At 39.9% G+C, this 18002-nt stretch overlaps 1 protein-coding gene across 4 annotated transcripts in view; it reads left to right on the forward strand.

The window, feature by feature from the left end:
• Positions 1–18002, forward strand: part of LOC134351403 (RNA exonuclease 5-like) — a 62167-nt gene that overhangs the window by 27727 nt on the left and 16438 nt on the right. For all 4 annotated transcript variants that reach the window (XM_063057502.1, XM_063057503.1, XM_063057500.1 and 1 more), the window contains 5 exons: positions 341–435; positions 6891–6993; positions 10046–10212; positions 12240–12360; positions 15905–16021. In XM_063057502.1, the coding sequence (XP_062913572.1) occupies positions 341–435; positions 6891–6993; positions 10046–10212; positions 12240–12360; positions 15905–16021 (603 nt within the window). The remainder of the gene's footprint in view (positions 1–340; positions 436–6890; positions 6994–10045; positions 10213–12239; positions 12361–15904; positions 16022–18002) is intronic.

Raw genomic sequence — 18002 nt, forward strand, 5'->3', positions numbered from 1 at the left:
AGGTAATTTCTCTTTATCTCAGTTTTAAGTGGTGAACCCCCGCCCCCAAAGACCTGAAAATAGACCATATCGCTTCTGAGCGAAAGTAACCTCTCAACATCTTTCATACCTCAATATTCTAAACTCCAGTGATTACAGGCAAAACTTACAGACTCTGTTCTCAATGTTCATTTCACAATCTGTATGGCTTTAACCAGTACTCAATAAGCTTCAGTAGCACTGGCAGTCTTCTGCAACTATAGTAAGTATCGTTTGAGAAGTAGAGCAATTGGTAAAGCTTTTGCCATGTTATATTTTGTATGCTAATTCAGGTAATGAGCACAATTAATTTCTTTTATAGATGGTCCATCCAAATGTAATTGACACGTCACTCCTTTTTGTTGGAGATTCGGGCCGAAGGTTTAAATTGAAAGTTTTAGTAAAAAATATTCTTGGGTAAGGACATTAAATTCATTTTCTGATTTGGATGTGTACCATTCTTCAATTGTGATAGAAATGAGAAGTAAATACAGTAGCATTTTGAACAAAATACGTATTTTAAATCGTGATCCCTTTTACTGGTTAATACTTTGGACAATTTTAATTAAGATTCTAAAGAAACTTTAAAGATTTTAAATGCTCTGTCTTTGCACTCTCAGTGAAGTACAAGATTGTAATTTGGTATAGAGACAGATGAAAGAGGCTGACTCCTCTCCACTCTAGATGGAATACATGGTTGTCCACAGGTTGCTTCTAAGCCAATTCCAACTTGATCCCTTCTCACCCCTCAAATCCTTTAAAACAATATTGGGCTTCTATTTCTGGCTTCATTACACCCCGCATTAAGAAGAGTCTCCTGTGGAATGTCAGTGGATGGCATTCATAATGGGCTTTCCAAAAGTATTTGATGAAGTTCCTCATGAGTTCTTAGAGCTTACCGAATTGAAGGCAAATTGCTGATATGGTTAGGGGGAATGACGGGAGATAGTGAGGATAATGGGCAGAACTCTTTGGTAGGAGGTGTTTAATAGAATCCTATTGGATCGGTATCAGTGCCACATTTGTCCACTGTTTATAAGTAACAACTAATGAAAAAGACCATTTATACAAATTTAATTATGACTCAAATCAAGCTGGCAATTTAACACGTATAGATGAAAGTCTAAAATTAAAGACATTCGTACATAGCAGTCATTAGTTTCAAATGGTGAAAAGCACAGAGCAGTGGAAGCTTTAAAGGATCTAGGAATCTAAGTGTGTGCATCATACAAATCAGAATTGTAAAGGTTTGTGGTGGTGAAAGAGGTTATTCAGCCAAGTGTGAATTATTGAGACAATTCTACTTCTTCATAGTTCTAGTCTTGTGGGTTATGGCCATCAAACACTCATCCAGGTACTTTCTAAATGTGAAATGTTCTGCCTCCTTGTCAGTGAATTCCTCATCTCCGTTAGTGTTTTGGATTAATTTATTATTTCTCAACTAATCTTATTTAAATCTGTTTTTCTTAATTATTGTACTACCTGAAGACCCACATTCAGTCATTCAGAAACAGCTTCCCTTCTGCCATCACTTTTCCGACCAGTCCATGAATGTAACCTTGTTAGTCCATTTTTTGCACAACTTATTTTTTGTAATTTTTATAATTATATCTTGGCACTATGTTGATACTGCCAAACAACAAATTTCACGTTCTATGAGTCAGTGATATTAAACTGGATTCTGATCATCTGTTTGCTCAGGGAAATGTTTTTCCTATTTACTTTATTTACATATGTAATTTTACCTCTCAAAAATATCCATTAGCCTTTTTAAAAGAAAAACAGTTTAATTGATCCTAGCAACATACATCAAGGTTGCTGGTGAACGCAGCAGGCCAAGCAGCATCTATAGGAAGAGGTGCAGTCGACGTTTCAGGCCGAGACCCTTCGTCAGGACTAACTGAAGGAAGAGTGAGTAAGGGATTTGAAAGCTGGAGGGGGAGGGGGTGATGCAAAATGATAGGAGAAGACAGGAGGGGGAGGGATAGAGCCGAGAGCTGGACAGGTGATAGGCAAAAGGGGATACGAGAAGATCATGGGACAGGAGGTCCGGGAAGAAAGACGGTGGGGGGGGTGACCCAGAGGATGGGCAAGAGGTATATTCAGAGGGTCAGAGGGAGAAAAAGGAGAGTGAGAGAAAGAATGTGTGCATAAAAATGAGTAACAGATGGGGTACGAGGGGGAGGTGGGGCCTTAGCGGAAGTTAGAGAAGTCGATGTTCATGCCATCAGGTTGGAGGCTACCCAGAGGGAATATAAGGTGTTGTTCCTCCAACCTGAGTGTGGCTTCATCTTTACAGTAGAGGAGGCCGTGGATAGACATGTCAGAATGGGAATGGGATGTGGAATTAAAATATGTGGCCACTGGGAGATCCTGCTTTCTCTGGCGGACAGAGCGTAGATGTTCAGCAAAGCGGTCTCTCAGTCTGCGTCGGGTCTCACCAATATATAAAAGGCCACATCGGGAGCATCGGACACAGTATATCACCCCAGTCGACTCACAGGTGAAGTGATGCCTCACCTGGAAGGACTGTTTGGGGCCCTGAATGGTGGTAAGGGAGGAAGTGTAAGGGCATGTGTAGCACTTGTTCCGCTTACACGGATAAGTGCCAGGAGGGAGATCAGTGGGGAGGGATGGGGGGGACGAATGGACAAGGGAGTTGTGTAGGGAGCGATTTGGGGGGGGGAGGGAAAGATGTGCTTAGTGGTGGGATCCCGTTGGAGGTGGCGGAAGTTACGGAGAATAATATGTTGGACCCGGAGGCTGGTGGGGTGGTAGGTGAGGACCAGGGGAACCCTATTCCTAGTGGGGTGATGGGAGGATGGAGTGAGAGCAGATGTACGTGAAATGGGGGAGATGCATTTAAGAGCAGAGTTGATAGTGGAGGAAGGGAAGCCCCTTTCTTTAAAAAATGAAGACATCTCCCTCGTCCTAGAATGAAAAGCCTCATCCTGAGAGCAGATGCGGCGGAGACGGAGGAATTGCGAGAAGGGGATGGCATTTTTGCAAGAGACAGGGTGAGAAGAGGAATAGTCCAGATAGCTGTGAGAGTCAGTAGGCTTATAGTAGACATCAGTGGATAAGCTGTCTCCAGAGACAGAGACAGAAAGATCTAGAAAGGGGAGGGAGGTGTCGGAAATGGACCAGGTAAACTTGAGGGCAGGGTGAAAGTTGGAGGCAAAGTTAATAAAGTCAACGAGTTCTGCATGCGTGCAGGAAGCAGCGCCAATGCAGTCGTCGATGTAGCGAAGGGAAAGTGGGGGACAGATACCAGAATAGGCACGGAACATAGATTGTTCCACAAACCCAACAAAAAGGCAGGCATAGCTAGGACCCATACGGGTGCCCATAGCTACACCTTTAGTTTGGAGGAAATGGGAGGAGCAAAAGGAGAAATTATTAAGAGTAAGGACTAATTCCGCTAGACGGAGCAGAGTGGTGGTAGAGGGGAACTGATTAGGTCTGGAATCCAAAAAGAAGCGTAGAGCTTTGAACATCTACGCTCTGTCCGCCAGAGAAAGCAGGATCTCCCAGTGGCCACACATTTTAATTCCACATCCCATTCCCATTCTGACATGTCTATCCACGGCCTCCTCTACTGTAAAGATGAAGCCACACTCAGTTGGAGGAACAACACCTTATATTCCGTCTGGGTAGCCTCCAACCTGATGGCATGAACATCGACTTCTCTAACTTCCGCTAAGGCCCCACCTCCCCCTCGTACCCCATCTGTTACTCATTTTTATGCACACATTCTTCCTCTCACTCTCCTTTTTCTCCCTCTGTCCCTCTGAATATACCTCTTGCCCATCCTCTGGGTCACCCCCCCCACCGTCTTTCTTCCCGGACCTCCTGTCCCATGATCCTCTCGTATCCCCTTTTGCCTATCACCTGTCCAGCTCTCGGCTCTATCCCTCCCCCTCCTGTCTTCTCCTATCATTTTGCATCTCCCCCTCCCCCTCCAGCTTTCAAATCCCTTACTCACTCTTCCTTCAGTTAGTCCTGACGAAGGGTCTCGGCCTGAAACGTCGACTGCGCCTCTTCCTATAGATGCTGCTTGGCCTGCTGCGTTCACCAGCAACTTTAATGTATGTTGCTTGAATTTCCAGCATCTGCAGAATTCCTGTTGTTTGCGTTTTAATTGATCCTACCTTATTGTTACACAGTCAGTCCTGACAGCAATCTATAAATGCCCTCTCTATCGCTCTCATTTCTTCATATGATGGTGACCATTTTACATATACACCTGCTCTGGTCTAACTTGTGTCTTATAGCATTCTTGCATGGCCTCTTGGCCAAATGTAATGTTTTGCCAAACACAAGGTAGTTCCTTTATAGTGTTTTAACCATGTCATAAACTTAGCTGCAATCTCAACAACTTGTGACATTCATTCAAGGTCTCTCTGTTTTCTGCCATTTACCATGTATTCCCTTGTTTAACCTTCCCAAGCATAATACCTTGTATTTCTCTAGACCAGAGGTTCCCAACCTTTTTTATACCATAGACCCTTACCATCAACTGAGGGTTCTGTGGATCCCAGGCTGAGAAGCCCTGCTCTAAACTGAATTGCTTTAGCCACTTTACTAGCCATCTCGACTTCACAATTTCCTTCCTCACTGTCATTCACAAATTCTTTATCAAATTTGCTATTATCAAATCTGAATCATTGATGCATACCATGAAAAACTGACAAGGAGTCATGTAGTATTTGCATTGCAAGCAGTTTCCTCGTTACTAAATACAACAGATTTTTACTTTTTACTGATTCGATTCTACTGAATCCAGTTTATTATTTTCTACTGGATCCCCTGGGTTTTTGCTTCTCTGAGTTTTGTCTTGTGGAGTTCTGTCAAACAGCATGCTGAAATCCTTGTGGAATTTTATCTGAAATATTGCACTCAAAATTCAATCACATTATTCGGAAAAGAAACCTTCCCTAAGCAACTCCATGCTGTATTTGGTTAATTTTTTCTGACCAGCAACTGAGAAAAATCAAAGGCCAAGGGAATGTTATCATTTAAAACTAGAGGACTAGCATGCAGAGAGATGCATTAAAACTTCCTTGAGATTTCGGTATATGGGACTGGCAGATTCTCTGGACGAATGAATATTATGCCTATTAATACACCAACACTTTTTATTCTCCTTTTATAATGTTACACAGCAGTAGAATAAATTTTCCATTGAATCAGATTAGACTAAAGGGAATATGAGGAACAGGGTTTAAAAGGAGCATGGGAATGAAGCGTCAGTGAGCAGGGAATTAAAATTGGTTTATTATTGCCATGTGTACAGAGGTAAAGTGAAAAGCTTGTCTTATATTCTGTTCATATAGATCAATTCATTACACCGTGCATTGAGGTAGAACAAGCTAATGCAATAACAATGCAGAATAAAGTGTAACAGCTGCAGAGAATGCGCATTGCAAGTAAATGATAAGATACAAGGTACTGGATATTGTGAGGTTAAGAGTCCATCTTATCAGACTACAGAACCGTTCGGTAGTTTATAACAGCAAGATAGAGACTCTTCTTGAGCCTCATGGTGTGTGCTTTCAGGCTCTTGTATCTTCTGCCCGAAAGGAGGAGAAAGAATGTCCAGAGTGGTGGGGTTTTTGATATGCTGGCTGTTTTGTTGGGACAAATATTGGGAACTAAACTGAAGAGCCGTATGTCAAACTATCAAAATGTCAAAAAAGAAAAATATCAGACAATGGATTATCAGAGTTGTATTGAGGAATTATTCGGCAACAGTACAGATCCCTGGGTAAACTGTGTCTGGCTTTCTCACCTTGCAAAGGATCTTTTGAGTGTGTTGGGAGAGTAATATAGGCTTGCCAAATTGATACCTGGCCCTCATGAGATAAAACTAGGGTTCACGATAAGGAGGATTACTTTGTCGCTGTTTTTACAATATTAGAGAAATGGATTGGGTAGGTAGATACTACTTTTTAGGAAATCTGTAACTTGGATGGTGGAGTGGAGAAATGTCTGTACCGAAAGAGGTGTAAGGTGTTCCTTCCCTCCACTAGCCTGCAGGTTACCCTTGGGCAAAGTGTTGCACCTGCTCTGTTTCTCCTCTTTCCTCTCCCCCCCCCAGCCCTTCAATCAGGGTCACGTAAAGCCATGGGAACAGATGGTGGATGGTTGTATGAGTAGCTGGTGCATATCATAAATCCTGGTTATGCGACCACTGATGCCAGGCAGACAATCTCTGAAGGGTATCGATAATGGCTGGGATCACCCGTCTTGTAAAGACACTGCCTAGAAGAAGGCAATGGCAAACCACTTCTGTAGAAAAATTTACCAGGAACAAACATGGTCATGGATAGACCACAACTGTCCGTATCATAAGACATGGCACATGTTGATGATGATAATAACTAAGGGGAACATTTTTAAATTAATAGCCAGTTTTCCCTTCTGTAAATAGCTATTGATGGAAGATCATTTGATGTTTTTATTGTGAGAATGACTGATATTTTGTTAACCAATATAATTATTAAAAATATAATGTTCTTATAATATAGTAATTATAGTATCTCAAAGCTATTGGTGATATGGGGCTCAAATCATATCTGTGAAGTAAGGTCAATTATAAGATATTGTATAATAAAATGAGGCTGGGAGCTAAATGCCCTACTAAAATGGTCTTTGGACATTTCTCTCTTAAGAAGCCCTTGTAGCCCATCAAAGCATGTAACATGTCGCAAGATTAGGAGCTTTTGAGCAAATCCATTATCTTTAAATCATTGGTGTTTTAAACTTTTAAGACTTCTCTGCACTGTAAAATGTAGTTTGTATTTACAGTACAAATCTACTGTGTATGTCTTTGGGGTATCCGTCTTATGTGGATGTTTTTCCCCAAACAGAAGGGAAATTCAGTCAACGGAAATGGGTGGCCATGATCCATCAGAAGATGCAGAAGGAGCTTTAGAGTTGGCTCAGTATTTTATTAACCAAGGACCTGTGAAGGTATGTTCATAAGTCATTAAGCCAAAAATGTGGGAGTTAAGCTTAACCTGGTAGCAGCTTGTCTGTCTTGATTTTATAGAAGTGATATTTTCCATGTTGAAATGTATGCAAATGTCAATAACATAACACTAATCCAAAATTTCTGGACTGGCATGGGCGCCACCATCAAAGTTGTCTCCCCATCTATGTATTTATCTGTTCCAGCTGCAGAGGCCTTGATTACAGTCCCAAAACATCCAGTACCAGCAGTATGGTCTGAACAAAGGCCTCCAATCTGCATTGAATAGCTCTGAAATGCTTCTGTAAGCATTGATAGAAAGGTCATGAACTTTGCTGGCTATGAAAATTGTGTGAATAATAGTGTTTAAATACCTCTGACATTCAGACGCACAAAAATTAATAAAATTGAAATGAATCACTGTAGGAAAAGAAGTTGTTTTTAATATCAAATGAAACCTAAAAATAATCGAAGGTAATTAAAACGTTAAACTAAGCCAAAGTAATTTCACGATATGAAGTTAATTTCCTCTTAGTTTCAACCTTACAATCTCAGTCAAAATTAATGTGGTTTCAATTGTGCACCATATGTAACTTGGTGAAGACTCCGTAACTCAGATTTTAACTAACTTAAGAACAGCAAGTTCTCTGTTGAGTTTGTGGTCCTTGAAGTTTAGCAGCAGAAGAAACTAGCATATTTGCAGTTCCAAATCTGTCATCATGCCCTGGACTTGCAAATTCCACAACACATGCAGTGGAGTCCTCAATTTACTCCCATTTCAAAGGCCAAATGTCAGTGGTTCCATTTGGAACCATTGGTATTAGAGTAGCAGATTCCATTACATTTATTAGCTATACCTGTAGTCCAAGTAATTTCCTCATCAGAGTATATACAGTACTGTGCAAAAGTCTTAGGCACTCTAGCTATATAGCATAGTACTGTAGTAATTTTATGTATTACACTGTACTACTGCAAAAAAAATTGTATGACATACGTGAGCAATGATGAACTTGATTCTGATATGAATCTCTGTTGTGGGTTGAGATTGGGAAGGGGGCAGGGAGAGGGAAATCATTTCTGGGAAAGGGGGAAGAACCAGAGAGACATTCTGTAATGAATAAAAAAAACAATTGTTTGTTATCAAATTATCTTGCCTAGTGTCTCAGGGCTGGGTGTGTCTGCACTGGCACCACCCCCCACCCTTGGCACTCCTTCTCTGCCACCCTTCCCGCAGAGCTCCACCCTCACTGTTTCCAACATCCTTTGGCTCCCGCCAGATTTATAAACTCACTCTCTGCTTCACAATGACAAATACAGTACTGTGCAAAAGTCTTAGGCACCCTAGCTTTATATATACAATATGTGCCTGACATTTGCCCATGTATTACTTAAAGATTCATATTCTTATAAGCGTTTACAGGAAAAAGAAATAAAATACAATTTATGAAAAAAACCTATTAATAAACAAAGACTGACAAATAAGTAACGTGCAAAAGACCAATTGCGCAGCAAATAAATAAATAAATAAATAATACTGAGAACATGAGTTGTAGAGTCCTTGAAAGTGAGATTGTAGGTTGTGGAACCAATTCAGTGTTGAGATGCGTGAAGTTATCCATGCTGGTTCTAGAGCCTGATGACTAGAAACTGCAAATGTTCTTAAAATGCTAAGCTATTGGAGAGATTAATCATTTCAAACAACATAGTGGAGTGGCAGTTCCTGAAATTGTGACACAAGCAATTCCCCGAAAAATATAGTAGCCGGCAAATTGTTTCAGACAATTAAGCTTAAGGTAACAGTTCCTTGAAAACCAAAACCACTGAGAGATTAAGCCGGGGTACTCAACATTGTATGATGTGCTTCCAAGTAACAGATTTACAAATCAAAAAAAGGTACATTGGAGCCTTTATTATGAAACTAGCAAAGATAAACGACCTTGTAGCGATTTAAAAATCTAATGAAACTAAATGAGCAATATAACGGTCTATTCACGATATTAGTGTTCCAATGGCATAACTAAGCATTCTAATAGCATTACAATCAGTGATCTAGTTAGCAAAATAACAGTTAGTGTAACTAATTAGCCTATTTAAGTCATATAATAACATTCCAATTAACAAAATTAGCATAATTAAACATTCTAATAACATTCCAACTAGTGGTCAACAAAAAATATTATTCCCTGTGCTTTGTCACTCTCCACTAGACTAAACTAAAAACTAACAAAACGAGAAGACGTAGCTATACTCATTTTACTTTTACCACATGACAGATTACCATAATAAACACGCCACAAAATACAATACAGGCAGAAAATAGATATGTGTCTGCTACACAGCACACAGCAATATTTGCAGAGGTGTTTTGATATGAAGACTGAAATAATAATACATTTAATACTACCCCCCCCCCCACTGCCCATTACCAGGGCTTCTCAATGTGACAGCTACTGCAGACAATATTACAAGTATCCTATTTTATCTGGGGCAGCACACATACAAAAAGCTCTTTAGAAAGCATAAGGGCATATAGATCATCAAAGTGATGTAGAGTTTGGTATAAAATTTCCATTATCAGCTCTCCTTTTCATTGGCTGACTGGAAAACTTCCTCCATTTTAATTTTATTTTTAAACAAACTGTGATTTGCAGTTTACAACAACGTGGGTGACCCAAGCAGTTTTCGGGTTTATTATAATCATTGTCAATGTGTTTCAGAGAAATATTTGCTGCTAACATTGTGGTCTCAGATATGTGGTCTGTACCATAAAAATTTTATACCTAATGGTGATACTGACCTCCCAGTGTATCTGCCTAAAATGTCACAGTTTTGATGACCTCTCTGTCGCTGCATTTGGCAGCAGATGCTGTAAGTCTTGTAGCATCGTTAAATAAATATAGTGGATTTAATAAGGTCAGGTTGCATAAAACAACTCTGCTGGATAAACGGATGAGTTTTTTTTTTCTTTGTATGTGTTTATTTTCAGAGCCCAGAGTGTTTGTTGCCTGTCTGTGCATAAGGGATATTACTGTTCAGCAAATGCTTTGGTTACAGATAGCAGAGCTGAGCCTGGAGAATTTCCAAGCTAAGCAGCCAATGGGAGATGATATCACGCCACAGCCTGAAGCCCGAAGACAGTGGAAAAGGTCATCAAACAAACTGAGCACAAGCTGCAGAAGGATAGATGAATCTCAAGGCAGGGCATGCTTATACGGTGGCAAGTTAGTTCATTACATTTATCAATTCTTTTTAAAAAGTCACTCTGTTTTTGCTTTTCACTGAGCACCATGTGGACTGTTTTGGTCACATTATAGACGAAACCTAGTACAATATCAAATTGCTTTCCCATTTTTGTGTCTATTTGTGTGTCAATATATGTTATCACTGTGGCAAAGGGCAGGGAAGGGTATCAATTCGGCTCATAGAGAAGGATTTTGGATAACATGTTTCTGCTAAAACCATTCTCTGATGGCATACACAAGTATCTTCTGATGCTTGTAAATAAATGCTGTGATCATTTTTCCACAGAGTGATAGGAAGTGCAAATTCTTCAGTGTTGGCAACTCACTGGTTGCTTCTCAGAAATGGGCACTTCATTTATTTTGGATAGTTAGCTGCAGTGATATGCACAAAGGAAACTGACTCATCTTTAGGATTACCCAAGTAACAATACCAAGAAAAATACATCTGTAGATTTCTTGCTTGGCTAGTGCATGCTCAACCCGCAGAGAAACTGCACATGTTCCATCTTTCTAAGTTCCAAGATCTTAGATGCAAATTGCCAATATGTACCTCAAAATCACAGAGTTACTATTGGGAATTAAGCCATCTAAAACTGCACAGGAGAACTTTGAAATTAATAAGAACATGAGCACCAATGAGATGTCTGCTCGTTGTCTAGCTACTATCAGTCTACATTCTAAAATATTGATGCATCAGTTTCTGGGCATAATGCAGAGATTCCCGAACATTGACTCTGGTCCATACTGAGAAGTTGATTTAGTGAATAAAGCTGCCTAGTCACATGCTTTTGATGAGTGTTCACTGGCTCTAGGCCTGTACTTGCTGGAGTTTAGAAGAATGAGGGGAAAATCTCATTGAGACCTATCAAAAATTGAAAGCCATCGATAGAGTGGACTTGGAGAAGATGTTTCCAATAATGGTGGAGCCTAGGACCAAAGAGCACAGCTTCAGAATACGAGAATACGAGTTACTTTAGAAAAGAGATGAGGAGGAATTTCTTTAGCCAGATGGTGGTGAATCTGTGGAATTCATTGCCAGAAGACTGCTATGGAGGTAAAGTCATTGGGTATATTTAATGCAGAGGCTGATAGGTTCAACTTAATTTATTTATATAGATTAGTAATTGTGTCAAAGGTTACAGGGTGAAGACAGGAGAATGGTATTGAGAGGGAAAATAAATCAACCGTGCCTGAATGGTGGAGCAGATTTGATGGGCAGAATGGCCTAATTCTGCTCCTGTGTCTTATGATTTTTTTGGTACCGTAACCAAATAACTGTAAATTTGCTTAATTGTGTGTCTAAAATACCAAGCAGAATTTTAATCTTTTATTATCAGGCATCTCAAATAGCAGAATTCATAACTCCCAAGTGACTCTGTGTACTGTAGCCGCCCCCCCCACCCCAAGCTTCTCCTACAATAATTAATTTGCTGTATTTTCTTATAATAATGTACACTAAATATGTAGGAAATTCAGGCAATCTGCAATTTGTTTTGTTCAATGGTACTTAGTAATTATAGGTGTTGGTATAAATCAGTGTTAAATCATTTAAAATCTGATGGGAACATTTTATGTTCCATTAATATAATTATGATTTTCTAGTTCAATAACATATCTGCTGAGAATATATTAATTAATCTATTATTCTGATTTTAGTCTAATTTATATCACAAAGCAATGTTTCAGTAAGAAAGTGTAGTTAGTACAGCGTACAAAATGTTATTTATATTATCATGAAAAAGATCCAAATCACTTTATTAACTGTCTATTCATTCTATTTGGTTGATGCTTGTGATGTCTCTGGTTTGTTAATTGACAACATTAAAAAAATATTAGAGCAATTAAATTTGAGAAGATTGATATATGGTCACAGTATTCAGAATGGATAGTTTTGTTGAGACAAAGCCTAGATTCTCAAGGCAAAACATATAACTTCTTCATGTAATTTTTTAAAGAAATGGAGCATTTATGTGAAATGAGTGTATGTTTTTGTTTTTGTCCTCTAGTTTACCAAAACAATTGTGTATAGCTGATCGTAAGGTAGTGGTATTAGGTACAAAGAATGCTATGAGGTCTATGACATACCAGGAAGTGTGGCATCAAATTGAATGTGAAACAGACAAGGAGGTAAGAGATTTGAACCAATTATTTGTTGCAATTTCTGCATATGAAGAAAACTCTATGAATGGCTGAGATACAGTTGCAAGAAGTTTGTGAGCCCTTTGCATTTGCCTGGTTTTCTGCATTAATTACTCATAAAATGTGATCTGATCTTCATCTAAGTCACAATAATAGACAAACACAATCTGCCTAAACAAATAACACACAAACAATTGTACTTCTTTTCGTCAATACTGAGTGCACCATTTAAACAAGCACCGTCTAGGTCCAAAAAGGTATGTGAACATCTCGGGTAATGTCTTGTACAAAAGCTATTTGGAGTCAGGTGTTACAATCAATGAGATGAGATTGGAGGTGTGGGTTGCAGAGGTGCCCTGCCCTAGAAAACAGACACATAAAGTCAAGTTACTGACAGAACCTGCTCTCCTCAAGAAAGATTTGTTTATGTGCATCATGCCTCGATCAAAACAACTTTTCAGAGGACCTTAGTAGAATTGTAGTGATGCATGAAGCTGGAAAAGGCAACAAAAGCATTTCTAAAGACCTGAATGTTCATCAGTGCACAGTAAGAGAAATTGTCTCCAAATGGAGGAAATTCAGTGCTGTTGCTATGCTCTCTAGGAGTGGGTAACGTGCAAAACTCACACCAAGAGCACAAGTACAATGCTGAAGGAGATGAAAAAGAACCCAAGGGTAACAGCAAAAGACCTGCAGAAATCTCTAGAATTTGTTAAAGTCTCTGTTCATGTGCCCACTATAAGAAAAACACTGAACAAGAATGGTGTTCATGGAAGGACACCACATAGGAAACCACTGCTTTCCAAAAACAAAATTGCTACACATCTCAAGTTTGCAAAAGACCATCTGGATGTTCCAGAATGCCTCTGGGACAATGTTCTCTGGACAGATGAGACAAAAGTTAAACTTTTTCACAGAAATGCATATTGCTACGTTTGATGGCAAAAGCCACTGCACGCCAACACCTCATCCCAACTGTGAAGTATGGTGGAAGAAGCATCATGGTTTGAGACTGCTTTTCTGCTTCAGAGCCTGGATAGTTTGCAATCGTTGAGGAAACATTGAATTCAAAACCATATCAAGACATTTGACAGAAAATTGTCAGGGTAGCAGTCCGCCACCTGAAGCTTAATCGAAGTTGGATGATGCAACAAAACAGTGATCTAAACACGAGTAAACCAACAACAGGATGGTTTAAAAAGAAGAAAATTTGTGTTTTGGAATGGGCAAGTCCGAGTCCAGACCTTAACCCATTGGGATGCTGTGACATGGCCTGAAGAGGGTTGTTCATGCAAGGTGTCCCAGAAATATTGATGGAGTGGTCTAAAATTCCTCCACACCATTGGCAAGTCTGATCAGCAGCTACCGGCAACATTTGGTGGAGGTTATTGCTGCTAAAGGAGGTTCTACCAGTTATTAAACACAAGGATTCACATACTTTTTCCAGCCTGGATTGTGAATGCTTAAACAGCGTGCTCAATAAAGCCATGAAAATTACAATTGTTTGTGTGTTATTAGTTTAGGCAGATTGTGTTTGTCTATTATTGTGACTTAGATGAAGATCAACTACATTTTATGAGTAATAAATGCAGAAAACCTAGTAATTGCAAAGTGTTCACAAACTTTTTCTTGTAACTGTATGTTGGCCCTCTCTTCTGAACCAAGCAACAGATAAAACCAACAAGAATTATTTTAAACTCTTCATTCATGTGTTTACTGCATTCATTCATAGCACTGGCTGCATTAACACTGAGCTAGAATGGCAAGTTCAGTTTAAAATGTTTCATTTTTAGTTGTATTTCTCTCAAAAAGAAAGCATTTACAAAAATAAGTTTTGCATGATTTTTTTGTAATCAACTTTCCAGGGCATCGCACAACAGTCTTGCCCAAGTACTGTACTGAAGCCAAATATGGTGAAAAGGAAGGTGGGATTAATGGACTAAGGCAGGAATTGGAAATGGATAAGAATAGAGAGGAAACTGCCATGGTATAGGTCAGAAGGTGGAAATAAGAGAGGATGAGAATTAGATGACCTGAAAACCGAGAAGTTAATTAATTGGAGCATTCTTCTCAACTCCAGCGCATATATCCCAATTAATTAGCACTGAGACATCCCACCGTGAAAGCTGGAAAACTCAACATTAGGAGGGCAAAATAGCAACCGATAAGTTATGGGATGGGAAAGACTTGATTAAGGAAATCTACACTGTTCTACAAGTAAGTAATTAAAAGGGTTCCAAGCAACCATCCTGCTCTAACACTTGGGGCAATATGTATCTGACAAGTCTTCTCAAGTGAGCGTTTCTTTGAGTGGATATATGTCTATTTACCATTTCAGCACTTTTGACAAATACCATTTATTGAATTGAACCTTGTACCTTGTTTACTATTACCTAATCTTGCAAAGCCCTGCACAGCACACCTACAAATGGAACAGTTATTGCAGGTAAACATGCCTCAGAAATTTTGCTAACTGGAACTGTTAGTGAAGGTTTGCATGTTATATAAAGTTCAAAGTAAAATTTATTATCAGAAGTATATATGTCACCATCACCACACACAACCCTGTGATTCATTTTCTTGTGGGCATACTGAATAGAGTAATGATCATACTCTAGACAATAGAAAGACCATTCAACTTGGGCATTCAACCAGAGTGCAGAGACAACTATTGGTGCAAATACAAAAAGGAAGAATTAATTAATTAATATGCAGTAAGTATCAAGAACATGAGATGAAGAGTCCTTGAAAATGGATCCATTAATTGTGAGAACATTTCAATGATAGGGCAAGTGAAATTGATTGAAGTTTTCCTCTCTGGTCCAAAAGCCTGTTGGTTGAGGGGTAGTAACTGCTGCTGAACCTGGTGGTGTGAGTCCTGAGGGTCCTGTACCACCTTCCTGATGGTAGCAGCGAGAAGAGAACATGTCCTGAGTTGTGGGTGGGGGGGAGGTGGCCCCTGATGATGTATGCTGTTTCCCAACGACACTGTTTCATGTAGATATGCTCAATGGTGGGGAGGGCTGCACCTGTGATGAACCGGGCCGCATCCTCTATTTTTTGTAGGATTTTCCATTCAAGAGCATTGGTGTTTCCATGCCAGATTGTGATGCAGTGAGTCAATATACTCTCCACATAGCTATAGAAGTTTGTCAAAGTTTTAGATGCAATGCCAAATCTTCGCAAACTCCTAAGGAAGTAGAGGTGCTGTCGTGCTTTCTTCGTAATTGCAGTTACATGCTGGGCCCAGAGATTTTAATATTAGAAGATGAGCTTTATTGATCACACATACATGGAAACATTCAGTGAAACGCATTGTTTGTGTCAACAACCAACACAGTTTGGGGACGTGCTGGGGGCAGGCCACAAGTGTCACCATGCTTCAGATGCCAACACAGCAAGCCTACATGCATTAATATTGATAGGCATCCATATTAAACATTGAGGTAGATTTTTAAAAGTTCTTGCCAAATAAACACACAAAAGCTATAATACTTTGCTTCTGACTGTACCCGAACTATGTTTTCTGCAGGTTATTCGTCATGGTGAGACCAATATCCCAGCTGCTGCCTTAAGTTTAATTCATTTTACATCTTATGCTGACTGTGATCTGCATAGGAAAGTCAATGTAGGACGACTACATGATAAGGTATGACAAAACTGACATGGATTGCTATACATTAATTCAAAGTCAAAGTCTGTCCTGAGCTTTGTGGCCCACCTTGTATGCCGGTTTCTGTGGCGTGAAGCAACTGAGAGTACAAGAGGACGCCAGTCTATCGTGAGGTTAACCCCCAGCATTTGCCGGTACCCATTTTCAGCTGGGTGGACTGGAGCAGTGTGTGGTTAAGTGCCTTGCTCAAAGACACAACACGCTGCCTTGGCCGAGACTCGAACCCACGACCTTCAGATCGTGAGCCCAGTGCCCTAACCACTTGGCCACATGCCACCCATACATTAATTAGCATCACTGTGTTAGTGGAATTCCTGTGAAATTTCTTTATTTGAATAAACAGATTGATCATGGAGTGGGTTAAAAGATCAGCACAACACTGTGATGTTGGCCAGTAGTGTAGTGGCATCCACCCTGGACTTCAAGGTGAATGGTCCTGGGTTCGAATCCGGCCAGCTCCTTGCACACTTTCCATCCATGCTGGGTCAAGCGTCAAGCTAGCAACCCGGCCTCGTAATAAACAGAGACAAATGCTGAAGAAACTGCTCAATGCGCCACAAGGCGTGGTGAGGAACAACAATATTGAGAACCAAAGCACTCATACTGTGCTGTACTGTTCTATGTTTTTTAGCAGTGTGAAATCGTTGCTGAGAAATAATTAGTCTTCTAAATAATTAAAAGGTGTGACTTTCTATATTCCACATTTTTTCATTCATAAGTCATCAATTACAAAGAACCAGATGGTCTTGCCTAGCTATGGCCAGCAAATATGCTTTCACAATTGAACCTCAAGAGGCCACTCCTGCTTTCAGTTATGTTATTAACAGGGAAGGAGATATTAAAGTCATCCTCATTATCCACAAGTGGAAAATGTTGATTAGCCACTTGCATAATTTAATAACGTTTTAGTAAAAATTATGCTTGGGGTTTATCTGCTCCAAATTAGCAGTACGAAGCTCTTTTCAACTGTTCCAGCAATTGTGATGATATTTCTCCCACTACATTGTTGGGAAGAGAATTTCGGAGTACTAATGTGATGGAGACAATAGAATGCCAGAATTTGGTGTTAATTAGCAGTGATAATGCTGCTACCCCACAGATTCTCCTGTCTGTTCAGTGTTAGATGTTTCGAGGAATGGGGAGAATGTCAAATGACTTCCATGCAATGTTATAGATTGTACCTTCTGCACCCACAATAAAATGTATAAAAAGTCTTCCTCTCAGTTGCCAGCACACTGTGGCTACAACATGTATATCAGCTACAATTTGCTAAGCCAACACCTTTCAAACCTAAGGCTTCCATTAAATAGAAGAGCAAGTAACAGGCACACAGAGTGGTAGCGATGCAAGTTGCAAGTTCCATTGCAAGTCATACACCATCCTGACTTGAAGTACATCCATCATATCTTCATATTGAAATACTTACCATGCCAAAACTGTGAGAGTAAATCTATAAGAGGACATATATAAGATATTGGAGGGGTAGTTAGACCACAAGACAGGAGCAGAACCTGGCCACTCGACCCATTCAAGTCTACTCCATTATTCCATCATTGCTGATTTATTTTCTCTCTCAACCCCATTCTCCTGCCTTCTCCTCATAACCGTTGAAGTCCTTACCTATCAAGAATCTATCAACTTCTGCTTTAAATATACCCAATGATATGGCCTCCACAGCCTTTTGTGACCATGAATTCCACATATTCATACCCCCAGCTAAAGAAATTTCTCTGCATTTCTATTCTAAAGGGACATCCTCGTATTCTGAGCTGTGCCTCTGGTCCTAGACTGCACCCCCACCCCCCCCCATCCCACCTGCTATTAGAAACATCCTCTCCACGTCCATTCTGTCTAGGCCTTTCAACATCTGATGGGTTTCATTGAAATTCCCCCCCCCCCGCCAGCCTCATTTTTCTAAACGCAGTGTGTACAGGCCCATAGCCAACAAATGCTTCTC

This window comes from Mobula hypostoma, chromosome 9, assembly GCF_963921235.1.
Source record: "Mobula hypostoma chromosome 9, sMobHyp1.1, whole genome shotgun sequence".
NCBI lineage: Eukaryota > Metazoa > Chordata > Chondrichthyes > Myliobatiformes > Myliobatidae > Mobula > Mobula hypostoma.